Source organism: Microtus pennsylvanicus, chromosome 1 (genome assembly GCF_037038515.1).
Source record: "Microtus pennsylvanicus isolate mMicPen1 chromosome 1, mMicPen1.hap1, whole genome shotgun sequence".
Taxonomy (NCBI): Eukaryota; Metazoa; Chordata; class Mammalia; order Rodentia; family Cricetidae; genus Microtus; species Microtus pennsylvanicus.
In genome coordinates, this window is record NC_134579.1 from 203,799,368 (window position 1) to 203,813,816 (window position 14,449).

Sequence of the window (14,449 nt, forward strand, 5' to 3'; positions counted from 1 at the left end):
TAAAAAGCACAGACTATGTGTATACCAACAGGTGCACAGATGTTCTGTTGATCAACAAGACATGGGCACATGTGTACAGAGTGCTCATGGAAGCCAGAAAAGGGCATCAGATGCTTTGGAACTGGAGTTTCACTGTGAGCCATCATATGGCTGCTAGAAATTGAACTGGGTCCTCTCAAAGAGCAGTTAGTGCTCTTAACCACTAAACCATCTCTCTGCCCCCCTTTTAATGTAGAGAAAAAATAATTGGTATTTCTCCCTTAAAAATGTCATTTAGTTCAAAAAACAACAACAAAAAAAAATGTCCTTTAGTACATTCTCTCATTACTGAGTAACTTGAAAAGAGAACTTCATAGGCTCCTTCCAGTTCTTCATGCTTAAACAAAGCTCATCTCCCATCCATGTTCTAACCTGAGATCCATGTTGATCACTGCCATTGTTCACCATGGACACAGTGCCCTTCTTCTTATGCTTTATCCTTGGCACTTTTTCTGCGTCAAAAAAGTTTGCTTGATCACCATACAGTTGTCTGAAAGTATACAATAAAGTTACAAAACTTAAATACTCTCAAAATGAAATACAGATACTATAACAGTGTTATTGTGTCTTTTATAGATATCCCACTATAATTCAAATACTCCTTTCTTCTTACAGGCATTCTCGGAACCTAGAAAACTACCCTAGAATTTGGATGATATTTTAATATGAAAATTGAACTATAAGCCGGGCGATGGTGGCACACGCCTTTAATCCCAGCACTCGGGAGGCAGAGGCAGGCGGATCTCTGTGAGTTCGAGACCAGCCTGGTCTACAGAGCTAGTTCCAGGACAGGCTCCAAAGCCACAGAGAAACCCTGTCTCGAAAAACCAAAAAAAAGAAAGAAAATTGAACTATAGCAATTATACTTTGTTCTTATTTAAAAATAAAAAGCTGGGCCAGGCGGTGGTGGCGCACGCCTTTAATCCCAGCACTCGGGAGGCAGAGGCAGGCAGATCTCTGTGAGTTCGAGGCCAGCTTGGTCTACAAGAGCTAGTTCCAAGACAGGAACCAAAAAGCTACGGAGAAACCCTGTCTTGAAAATCAAAAATAAATAAATAAATAAATAAATAAATAAATAAAGCTGGTGGTGATGGCACACTTTTATCCCAACACTTGGGAAGCAGAAGAAGGCAGATCACTGTGAGTTCCAGGAAATCAGTGCCACCCCTGGCAAGTAGTTCCAGGTTGTATAAGAAAGTACACTGAGCGTTGAATACATTTTATTGGTTAATAAAGAAGCTGTTTCAGTCAAAGGCTTAGAAGAGCCAAGTGGGAAACCAGAATAGAGATAGAGAAAGAGAGAAGGGGGGGGGGGGGCAGAGTCATAGAAATGCCATGTAGCTGCTGAAGGAGACAGACGCCAGAACCTTGCCTGGTAAGCCACAGCCTCATAGTGAAACACAGATTAATAGAAATGGGTTCATTTAAGATATGAGCTAGCTAGAAATATGCCTAAGCTATTGGTCAAATAGTGTTGTAATTAATATGGTTTCTGTGTGATTATTTGGGTCTGGGTGGCCAGGAAATGAAAGAGCAGTCTCCACTTAAAAGAAGTGTTCCTTTATAGCTTTGGCTTCAGTTTCTGCCTTAAATTCCAGTCCTGACTTCCTTTAGTAATGGAGTATTACCAGAAATAAATAAACCCTTTCCTCCCCAAGTTTGATTCTTGATCATGGTGTTTTATCACAGCAATAGAAACCCTAATTAAAATATTTACATAAGAACTTACCCAAATATAGACTCTCCTCCACGGCCAGTCCCTGTAGGATCTCCTGTTTGTATGATAAAATCCCTCTGTAATATACAGAATTATTCATTAATTCACAGTTTGCTAGATGTTTCCAATAACAAAGAGCATGACTTATATTTACCAACTTACCTGTACATTGTGAATAAGGCAATAATTGTAATATTTTATTTTGCACAACTTCAGAAAATTCAAGCATGCTGAAAGAAAGTAAAAACTAAATTTATTACCGGAAAGCAAAAATTCAGTTTTAAGCAAATTTGTAAAAGCATAATTAGTACAATTTAATCTTTACATTTACATTTTTATTAAAAGAAAAACAAAGGTTCTGGTAAGGTGGCTCTGTAGGTGAAGGTGCTTGCTGCCAAATCTGAAAACCCAAGTTCTATTCCTAGAGCCTACATGTCAGAAAGAGAGAAGCAACTCCCCAAAGTCTTCTGACCCTTGCAAGCATGCTGTGGTACACATTCATTCACATACACATCATAAATAAATAAATGTTAAAAGAAAAAATTAAGTTCAAAGCCATAAAAAGAGGTACTACGGTTTTCTACAAGTCAACTTCTTCTTTGAGGGTATAGCCACTGGTATGCTTGCCATGCAGTGAATGGTTCCACATCCATGCACACATGGATAGTACTAGCTAGATATGAAGTTGGGAAGGAGACATGGAAGGAGTAGGAGAGGAAATGGGGATTTATGTATACACAGATGAAAGTCTCAAAAATAAAGAGAAATCGGCCGGGCGGTGGTGGTGCACACCTTTAATCCCAGCACTCAGGAGGCAGAGGCGGGTGGATCTCTGGGAGTTCGAGGCCAGCCTGGTCTACAAGAGCTAGTTCCAGGACAGGCACCAAAGCTACAGAGAAACCCTGTCTCGAAAAACTAAAAAAAAAAAAAGAAAGAAAGAAAGAAAGAAAGAAACATCAAAAGGTAATATATTTTAAATACCATTTTATTTTCTTACAAACTTTTGGACATCAAAGCTAATGTAGGAAATAAGCAATTGTTTACTTATAGATTGGTTTTTAAGGGGAAGGTAGTACAGATAAAGCTATGATGAAAGGAAATCTAGCAGGATGTATGAAAATGAATGTAGATTATGTAAATTAGAGAAAACCAAACACCTTCAGGACTTTTGTTTGTTTTACAATTAGTAAAAAGTATTTCACAGACTAGGGGTATAACTCACGTAGAATAATTACCAAGAATTCCTGATGCTTTGAATTCAATCCCCAATAGCACATAAAAAAGAGGGGCTTTGCAAAAATCTTTATTTACTGTGAACAATCTTTCTCATATAAATTCACCCGCATATTCAATAAACATCTACTGTGTACATTTGGGGTGGTTTGAAATGTCTTCTATAGGCTCAGGTCCTCAGATGGTGGCACTGTTTGAGGAAGCTACTGAATTTTTAGGATGGAAGCCTTGTCAATGGAAATTCATTCCTGGAAGGAGACTTTGAGTATTCATACTCGCCCACTTCTAGTTCACTCTCTCTGCTTGCTGCGCTTGTTAAAGATGTGAACTCTCAGCCGCCTAACCCAGCCGAATGCTGCCATGCCTGCCCTACCATTATGAAACGCCCTCTAGAACAGTGATCCAAAGCAAACTCTTCCATAAACCACTTATGGTCGTGGTGTTTCATCATAGCAACAGAAGAGTAACTGATACAGCCTTCTAGATGGCTTGGCACTGCCATCACCAACATCATTAGATTATGGTTCATGTCCTTGAAGAACTCACAGTCTAGTCACAGAGAGACATTCTAACACGGTCTTAAGGCACTAAGAAACCAGACAGAAAATAACATACATGAGGCTCCTTGCCCTCAATAAATTCATATTTATGAAACTAGTGTCATAACCAGTATGATGGCATATGCCTGAGCAGAATCAGGAGAAAAATGAACTTAAGATTAGCCTGGGATATACAGTAAGACAGTCTCAAAAGCTGACAGGAAAAACAAAACAATGAAGGTCCTTACAATTAAACATGAAATAATGATAACACTAGGTCTTTCTAATAATACTATGTTATTTAAATAGTAAATTGTTTACTATTTCAACTACAGGTTTCTCTGTGTAGCTCTGACTGTCCTGTAAACTCTCTTGCAGACCAGGCTGGCCTTCAACTCAGAGATCCACCTTCCTTTGCTTTAAATGCTGAGGTAAAAGGCGCATACCACATCTGGCTCTGTAAAATGATTTTTTTAAAGGTAGTTTTATAACAAGGGTTCAAAATAAGGAATGTTTATAGCTGGGGAAATAAGAAGACTACATGGAGTCCTAAGGTAAAAATTAAAAGAATTTGATTGCATCATATATATGAACACATGGTATATCATAGATACAACAATTTTACATATCAATTAAAAATATATCTAAAAGGAAAACTTCGAGACTGGTGAGGTGGCTCAGTGGATAAGGGAGCTTACTGTCAAGTCTGATGACCTGCAGTTGATCCCTGAAACCCACATGGTAGAAAGAGAATGGACTCCCAAGTTGTCCTCTGACCTCTACGGGAATGCCTTGGAGAATCTGCAAGAGCACACACGTACACATGCACACTCTCACACACACAGAAACAATAAGTAAAATGGACATTTTTTTTAAAAGATAAAAGAGAGCTGAGCAGTGGTAGTGCACATCTTTAATCCCAAAACTCAGGAGGCTGGGCCATATCTCTGAGTTTAAGGCTAGCCTGGTCTACGGAGCAAGATCCAAGACAGCCACAGCTACACAGGGAAAACCTGTTTTGAAACGCCCAATCCCCCCCCCCCAAAAAAATAAATCCCGAAAAGAAAGAGATTTGGACTGGCAGAGAGTAAAAAAAAAATGAGAGAGAAAGATGAGGGTGGGGACACAGCTCAGTGTCAGTGCTTAGCATGCAGGAGGACCTGGGCTAGATTCTCAGACATGTGCTACTGTGTCGGGCTCCAGTTACACATGTGCTGCTCATGATTCTCAGACATGTGTTATTGTGTCAGGCTCCAGTTATACATGTGCTCATGATTCTCAGACATGTGCTATTGTGTCGGGCTCCAGTTATACATGTGCTCATGATTCTCAGACATGTGTTATTGTGTCAGGCTCCAGTTATACATGTGCTCATGATTCTCAGACATGTGCTATTGTGTCGGGCTCCAGTTATACATGTGCTCATGATTCTCAGACATGTGCTACTGTGTCGGGCTCCAGTTATACATGTGCTGCTCATGATTCTCAGACATGTGCTACTGTGTCGGGCTCCAGTTATACATGTGCTCATGATTCTCAGACATGTGCTACTGTGTCGGGCTCCAGTTACACATGTGCTGCTCATGATTCTCAGACATGTGTTATTGTGTCAGGCTCCAGTTATACATGTGCTCATGATTCTCAGACATGTGCTATTGTGTCGGGCTCCAGTTATACATGTGCTCATGATTCTCAGACATGTGCTACTGTGTCGGGCTCCAGTTATACATGTGCTCATGATTCTCAGACATGTGTTATTGTGTCAGGCTCCAGTTATACATGTGCTCATGATTCTCAGACATGTGCTATTGTGTCGGGCTCCAGTTATACATGTGCTCATGATTCTCAGACATGTGTTATTGTGTCAGGCTCCAGTTATACATGTGCTCATGATTCTCAGACATGTGCTATTGTGTCGGGCTCCAGTTATACATGTGCTCATGATTCTCAGACATGTGCTACTGTGTCGGGCTCCAGTTATACATGTGCTGCTCATGATTCTCAGACATGTGCTACTGTGTCGGGCTCCAGTTATACATGTGCTCATGATTCTCAGACATGTGCTACTGTGTCGGGCTCCAGTTACACATGTGCTGCTCATGATTCTCAGACATGTGTTATTGTGTCAGGCTCCAGTTATACATGTGCTCATGATTCTCAGACATGTGCTACTGTGTCGGGCTCCAGTTATACATGTGCTCATGATTCTCAGACATGTGCTACTGTGTCGGGCTCCAGTTACACATGTGCTGCTCATGATTCTCAGACATGTGTTATTGTGTCAGGCTCCAGTTATACATGTGCTCATGATTCTCAGACATGTGCTACTGTGTCGGGCTCCAGTTATACATGTGCTGCTCATGATTCTCAGACATGTGTTATTGTGTCAGGCTCCAGTTATACATGTGCTCATAATTCTCAGACATGTGCTATTGTGTCGGGCTCCAGTTATACATGTGCTCATGATTCTTAGACATGTGCTACTGTGTCGGGCTCCAGTTATACATGTGCTCATGATTCTCAGACATGTGCTATTGTGTCGGGCTCCAGTTATACATGTGCTCATGATTCTTAGACATGTGCTACTGTGTCGGGCTCCAGTTATACATGTGCTGCTCATGATTCTCAGACATGTGTTATTGTGTCGGGCTCCAGTTATACATGTGCTCATGATTCTCAGACATGTGCTATTGTGTCGGGCTCCAGTTATACATGTGCTCATGATTCTTAGACATGTGCTACTGTGTCGGGCTCCAGTTATACATGTGCTGCTCATGATTCTCAGACATGTGTTATTGTGTCAGGCTCCAGTTATACATGTGCTCATGATTCTCAGACATGTGCTACTGTGTCGGGCTCCAGTTATACATGTGCTCATGATTCTTAGACATGTGCTACTGTGTCGGGCTCCAGTTATACATGTGCTCATGATTCTCAGACATGTGCTACTGTGTCGGGCTCCAGTTATACATGTGCTCATGATTCTTAGACATGTGCTACTGTGTCGGGCTCCAGTTATACATGTGCTCATGATTCTTAGACATGTGCTACTGTGTCGGGCTCCAGTTATACATGTGCTGCTCATGATTCTCAGACATGTGTTATTGTGTCGGGCTCCAGTTATACATGTGCTCATGATTCTCAGACATGTGCTATTGTGTCGGGCTCCAGTTATACATGTGCTCATGATTCTTAGACATGTGCTACTGTGTCGGGCTCCAGTTATACATGTGCTGCTCATGATTCTCAGACATGTGTTATTGTGTCAGGCTCCAGTTATACATGTGCTCATGATTCTCAGACATGTGCTACTGTGTCGGGCTCCAGTTATACATGTGCTGCTCATGATTCTCAGACATGTGTTATTGTGTCAGGCTCCAGTTATACATGTGCTCATGATTCTCAGACATGTGCTACTGTGTCGGGCTCCAGTTATACATGTGCTCATGATTCTCAGACATGTGCTATTGTGTCGGGCTCCAGTTATACATGTGCTCATGATTCTTAGACATGTGCTACTGTGTCGGGCTCCAGTTATACATGTGCTCATGATTCTTAGACATGTGCTACTGTGTCGGGCTCCAGTTATACATGTGCTGCTCATGATTCTCAGACATGTGTTATTGTGTCAGGCTCCAGTTATACATGTGCTCATGATTCTCAGACATGTGCTACTGTGTCGGGCTCCAGTTATACATGTGCTCATGATTCTTAGACATGTGCTACTGTGTCGGGCTCCAGTTATACATGTGCTCATGATTCTCAGACATGTGCTATTGTGTCGGGCTCCAGTTATACATGTGCTCATGATTCTTAGACATGTGCTACTGTGTCGGGCTCCAGTTATACATGTGCTCATGATTCTTAGACATGTGCTATTGTGTCGGGCACCAGTTACACTTTCAGTTATTTCCTCTTATAGACATATACTGAAGTAATTTCAGATTAAAAAATCCAGTGGAGGTAAGGGGTACTGTAAATGAAACAAAATTAGCTATGTGTTGACTAGTAACAAAGTTGGTCAGTAAATTTCATTTACTGATTATCTTTACTTCTGTAAAGTTAATTTTTTTTCCTTTCTTTTCTTTTTTTTTTTTTTAAGTTTTTGTTCCGAACATAGTTTCTCTGTGTAGTTGTGGTTGTCCAGGAAATTGCTTACTGGACTTAAAGGTATGCCCCCACCATGTCTGGCTGGCTTAAATTTTTTTTCAGCAATTAAAAGTTTTTTTAAAAGGAATCTGCATATGTGGATATGCTTACTATTGATTGATAAGTAAGTATACACATGAGATGTCCAGTCACTCTCCTTCAAGTATGTCCACACAAGCAAATATAGTCTTGGTGTCCCAAGCCTTCTCTGCAGAAGCCCTGCTTGTTCAGGACGTGTGCTGACTGTCTCCACTTCAGGAGTGCACAATGGAGTCCACTCATTTTGGAAAGTGCTGTTCTACATGCAGAGTGTCAAAGGAGCTCAAGAAAAAGAAAACACAAAATCAAGAGCTAAAAATACAATTCCAAGGGCTAGCAACATGGCTCAGCAAGTAAAAGCACTTGTCACAAAAGCCTGAAGACCTGAGTTCCTAGAATGGAGAGAACCAACTCCTGACTACCACACATGTGCGAGGACAGACATACACACAAAATACTAATACTAATAATAATGGAAATTAAATTATTAAAAAAAAAACACACAATTCCAGCCAGGCAGTGGTGATGCATGCAAAACGCCTTTAACCCAGCACTCAGAAGGCAGAGGCAGATGGATCTCTGTGAGTTCGAGGCCAGCATGGTCTACAGAGTGAGTTCCAGGACAGCTAGGACTGTTATACAGAGAAGCCCTGTGGGGGGTGGGGGAGACAACGACAGGACTTCAATTGCATAGAGCATCCTTGGGATCCAGCCACCGTTAGGCATCCAAGATTATCCCAGTGACAGAAGGCAACTGAGCACTTTAAGCTCTCTTGAATTGTGTTTCTATTCCTTGGCAGAGCAGTAAGCAAAAACAACACATTGTTATGCATTACAGCAAGTGCAGATGCCACGCCATGTTCTTGAGATAATGGAGATGCTCAGGCACAGTTCCTACTCTCCTCACAGCACACAACCGAGAGGACGCAATCAGGCACACAGTTCCAGGACAGGGAAGTACATGTTCTAATAGAATGACTGTCATTGTGATTTATGAATCCACTGCAGGCAGAACACAAGTAACAGACTGAGCCTTGCAGGGTTTCGGGGAGATCTGGGAAGTTCCTGGAGGGATAGGAGTGGAGAGGAACGTGGGCAGTGGCAACAGTGAGAAACGGGAAGAGTGCAGGGGCAAGTGAAGTGTTTGAGGGTGGAGAGGGGAAAACAGCTGAGCGTGGGGAAAGGTGTGTCTGTGCAGTACCGCAGCTCCTCTCCTTCTAGGGGAGCTCTGCATTCTGCAGGGGAAGGGCACTGATTGCAGCTAATCTCTCCTGGCTTCCCGATTCTCCTAGGGGCTACGGTCCCCACACAGCTGCCTATTCTCTTTCCGAGGCCAGTGTGCCACACTATAATCCTGCTTCCAAAACCTTCAAATGCTGCGACCTTGCTGACGGCACCTAAGACTTGCCAGGATCTAACCTGACTGGAAGTCAGCGGCAGCTGCTACAGTCCACATAGCAATCGTTCTAGCCATGCCAAGTGTCTTGCTATTTCCGGGAAAAACTCCAAATTGCTAAGAAAACCTTAAATGCCACTCATCTCCGAAAGAGTTAGTCTTTTGGCTTGGCTTCTTCCCAACCTCACTGGGGAAGACTCACCTCTCTACTTTCCATAGCAACACACACATCCTTCTCCTAGGACTCTTAAGTTAAAACTGGAGCCCGCTTTGTTCCCCTTCAGTGGAAAAGCAGACTGTAAAAGGTGAGACGCCTAAACTCTAGCTGGCCCTGGCGACAGCCACCCTCCCGAAAACCAGATGCATCCTACCTGCTTTCACCTTGACAAATGATGGCACGTCGAGCCGTCTTTAACTCTTTTTCCTCTCAAGAATAAAGAAAGCACAGCGGGTGGACGAAAGCTAGGGGCGTCGCCTACGCAGGCCACCTCACCCACCCCCACAAGCCAAAGAAGTCCTTCTAGGAGGACCACAGCGGAAGCCAGTTGTGGACACACGCGCACACACGCACACGCACGCACACTCTCGCCACCCCGCCAGGGCGCGGAGGACGTGGGTCTCACCGCGCGGCCGCTCCTCGGTGTACAAGTCGATAACCACGTCGCCCAGAGTGGTCTCCAGGAGAACCGCCATGGCGCCGGCTTCTCCTCAGGAACAAACCCCCGGCACTGACAGGCGTAGCCCGCGCACAGCTGCGCCTTACGTCACGACCTGTGCGACGCTTGTGGCGTCATCCGCGGGCGCCGTCGCCCCTCTTGGAAGCGCAACTTCCGGCGGGCTGCTGACCGAGTTCTTTGGTTCTGCCGCTGGTTTCCGCGCGGGCTGTCTTACGGCCTGAGGAGTCTTTTGGGAGATTCTGTTTCTCCCTTGGTGACCCGTATAAAGGCCTGTACCCCACGAGCGCTATTTTATAGGAATAGTATATCCATCCGAGAGCAGGGAGGACTCCATACCCGCGTCATGGTCTTCCCTCGCCCTTGTAAGAGGAGGCCCCGGGGATGCAATAGTCTCTAAGCTCTCCTAAAACGCCAAGCACTCGGGAGGCAGAGGCAGGCAGATCTTTGTGAGTTCGAGACCAGCCTGGTCTACAAGAGCTAGTTCCAGGACAGGCTCCAAAACCACAGAGAAACTCTGTCTCGAAAAAAACCAAAAAAAAATAAATAAATAAAACGCCAAGCTGCAAGCGATCTGTTGCTGCATGAAAAAGTGACTAAGACTTTTCCGTCTCTCTCTCCAAGAGGTATTCTGTCTCTCCCCACTTATCCCCTCCCCCTCTCTCTGCTCTTCTCCCTTCTCCCCTCCCCTTCCGTAACCCACTAAATAAATATCCAACCTCACTCTGCAAATAAAAGTGACTAATTTTTTTTAACCTACTATTGTGTAGCTGAGGACTGTACATGGTTTAGCAGCACAGGGAGTTATTTTGTGCGACAAACACATAATTTTAAACTTTTATTATTTACTTGTTGGGAGGGTTCAGTGCATAGGTGTGCAGATAGGTGGTGTGCGAATTAATAACTTGTGTTCCACTGACGACACAGCACTACTAGTGAAAGTCCAAATGAGCTGCAGGCCATGGTAAATAGAGTGGTGGAAGTCGGTGAAAACCTTGGTATGAAAGTAAACATCGAGAAGACTGAGATGCAACACGTGGGAAGGGGGCACAAGGATTTTAACATTGTAATAAAGAATCAGAACCTCAAGCAAACAGTCAGCTTTGTCTACCTGGGAGGAAACCTCGACTCAAAGGGGAGAACTATTTCAGATGTCAAGAAGTAGATAGAGATAGTGAGGGCTGCTTTCCTGGCACTAGGAAAAGTTTGGTCAGCAAGAGACATAACAACAACAAAATTACAAGTATGTGAGACACTTGTCTTGAGCTGTGTTCTTTACAACTCGGAAACCTGGACAATGAAACGCTCCTCAGAACAGCGGCTGAATGTGTGTGAGATGGCATGTCTCAGGAGGATTATGGATGACATGAAGAAACATCTCCACCTATAGAAGGAAGTAAACTACAGGATATGACAATGGTGCTTGAGATATTTCAGCCATGTTATGAGAAGGACGGCAGATACCCGAAGACAGCACTACTTGGAGGAGTACAAGGGGTAAGGTGAAGAGGAAGGCCCATAATATGCTGGATAGACAGCATAAAGGAAGACTGGAACCTTGGGTGTGACAGTAACACAAGCATCTAGGACTGCCCAGGATAGGAACAACTGGAGAATTGCCACAAACAGGCTGCCCATGCATGCTTCATAAATGACAATGAATGAGGGTGCCTGTGTGAGAACATGGGTGTGGTGGTCAGAGGACCGCCGTCTTCGGCCATGTGCTTCCTACAAGTGGCTCTCAGGTCATCAGGACCATCCGCCTAATCCTTAAATTTCTTTTTATTAACATTCTAACTTAGGAGACTTATCAAATCTAATCTTTTGGGATGCTGATAACATGCTCCCGTAGTTTGTTACACTCTTTTCTAGTCATTTTTTACTTTTATGTCATTTTAATGTGTTCTTGTGACAATCAGAGACCTAATATGACAGATTGAAGGCATATCTGGGAAGGTGAGGAGAAAAGGCTTTTTAAAGGTAAGCTTAAAAAAATGTTTTTTGAAACAATTCCAGGACTAGAAGTGTTCACCAAGCATGTGTATTTCCTTGTATTACAAGGAAATTAGGAAATAGAAGTTGGTAAAGAAAAATAAATTTATCTATTGCCTGGTTGGTCCCATTTGAAAGGGTCTAATCCAAAACCCTGCACCTGTGGCCACCTTATAATTTAGATAGTCGTGGGAGAAAGGCTAGAACACATGTAGATTTATCTGTGCAGGAGGCTAATCAGTCACTGGATTTATTTATGTTCCACTTATTAATGAAGCCAGGGTGAAGGTATGAGTTAGAGGCATAGGGGAACGCCATCACAAAAACAATATAATTATATATATTTAATATTATAATAATTCAGTATAATTATAGGAAAATTTCCCAAATCTAATGAAGGAAAGAAACATGCTCAAGAGGCTTATAGAACACCAAGTAGGATCAAAAAAGAAATTACCTCAGTATTATGATTAAAACACTGCCTATACAAGACAATGAAGGTGTATCAAGAGCTCAAAAGAAACAAAAAACCCACCAGGACACATCTAAAAGCAAACTCAACAGAATAATAGCTTAGTTTTCAACAGAAACATTTAAAGTCCAAAAGGTGTGGAATGTATTTCAAGTTCTGAGAGACCATGCCTGCCAATCTAGACTACTATACCCAGGACAACAATCTTATGGAGAACTATATGATGGAGAAACAAAAATATTGCATGATAAAAGGTTAATGGAATTATGACCACTAAGCCAGACTATGTGGAATGATACAACAAAATCAGCCTTAGGGACATCTATATCAGCCCCCCAAGGCTCAGGGACACTGGGGAAGAAGGGATGTGAGAGCTGGAATTTGGGGTGAGGGAGCAGTGTGGAATGCTGTCTTCAGGCGTGACATGGCTGTAGCACTGCTGAACTCACTGCAGCTATGATTACTTCCTCATGTTTGGGCCCATAAACACTCTGTCATAAAAGGGAAGGGTTCACAGGGCTCCTCCTCTCCCTAGTTAATGATTGATGGGAGAGACATTTCCTTCAGTGATGTAGCCACTGGTAATGTGTTCATACCCTTGTAAACAAACCCATGTTTCAGTAAACAACCCAAATAAAACCCACTGGAAAGAGATAAAGACATTTCTTTTTGAAGTCTTATTATCTTGTGTATGTCTGTGGGTCAGTATGTGCCATGGCACACTTGTGCAGATCAGAGGACAGTTTTGCAAAGACAGTTTGTTGCTTCCACCTCTCCCTGGATTCTGGGTATCCAACTCAAGTCACCAGACTTGCACAGCAGGTACTTTTGCCAGCTGAGCTATTTTGCTGGCCCTACAGTGTTATTACTATTAGTCAGTTATGAATATGGCACATTATCACTAGAGCTAATTAGATTTATTTCTAGTCGGGCATGGTTGTACATGCCTTTAATCTTAGCACTTGAGAGGCAGAGGCAAGCCAGCATGGTCTACATAGAGAATTCCAGGCCAGCTAGAGCTACATAGTGAGACCCTTAATAAACAAAAATCTTTTAAACAGTTGTACAATAGGGTTACAGTAAAAGCAGTTTTTACATTTCTTAGAAAAATGAAGTAATATTTGTGGATAACTTTGAAAATTGTATTAGATTGGGCTACTGCTGCTCTGATGGAACACCATGACCAAAGCAAGCTGGAGAGAAAAGGGTTTATTTGGCTTATGCTTCTGAATCTATGTAGGTATTTAGAATAGAAACTCAAGCAAGGTTGGAACCTGAAAGCAGGAGCTGAAGCAGAGGCCAGGAAGGGGTACTGCTTACTGCCTTGCTGAGGCTGCTTTCTCACAGACCCCAGGACCACCATCCCAGGGATAGTACCACCCACAATGGGCTGAACTCTTCCCCCATGGATCACTAAGACAGCTCCCTACAGATTTGTCTGCAACCCCATCTTGTGGAATCATTTTCTGGAGGTTCTCTCTTCTTTTGACTTCAGGTTGTGTCAAGTTGACATAATGCTATCTCCTCCCCCGCACCCCCCCCAAGAAAATTTAGCTTTCTTATTCTTCCTCATGTTCTCTCCTGGGAGTCTTTGGGAAGTTCAAAAATATGTAGTTGGCTAACTCTGGAAAACACCAAGTAAAGTATGTTGTGCCAACAACCCCATGACTCACTCTGTCCCAGAAATTTCAGTCAGACACTGAGCAAGCCCCAGATTTCCCTTAAGTGGCAAGCTTGCTTTGCATAACAGAAAATGATAAATATAATAAATTCAAATTTATTTATTTATTTATTTATTATGTATACAATATTCTGTCTGTGTGCATGTCTGCAGCCAGAAGAGGGCACCAGACCTCTTTACAGATGGTTGTGAGCCACCATGTGGTTGCCGGGAATTGAACTCAGGACCTTTGGAAGAGCAGGCAAAGCCCTTAACCACTGAGCCATCTCTCCAGCCCAATAAATTCAAATTTTGATTGTGAAAATGATGAAAACAACACTGAAATAGGTTGCTTAAGAAGCAGATGTATCCACATTTGGACTGAAAGGTTTTTTTTTTTTTAGTTTTTTGGTCAAAGGTTATTATTAATGATCAATTAAAAATGTATTCTGTGTCTTACATACTTCACTTTCCAAGCTATTAGATGCTTCAAATATTTTTTGCTTCAAAGATCAAAATGCATCAATTGTGCCCCAAAT

General features: G+C 42.7%; 1 protein-coding gene across 1 annotated transcript in view; it reads right to left on the reverse strand.

The window, feature by feature from the left end:
• Positions 1–9,860, reverse strand: part of Ppil4 (peptidylprolyl isomerase like 4) — a 33,963-nt gene extending 24,103 nt beyond the window's left edge. Inside the window, exons 1-4 of the mRNA XM_075949317.1 lie at positions 9,736–9,860; positions 1,919–1,986; positions 1,769–1,833; positions 412–529 (exon numbers count right to left, since the gene is read on the reverse strand). Of these exons, the coding sequence (XP_075805432.1) occupies positions 412–529; positions 1,769–1,833; positions 1,919–1,986; positions 9,736–9,805 (321 nt within the window). The 5' untranslated portion in view covers positions 9,806–9,860. The remainder of the gene's footprint in view (positions 1–411; positions 530–1,768; positions 1,834–1,918; positions 1,987–9,735) is intronic.
• Positions 9,861–14,449: the final 4,589 nt, after the last annotated feature.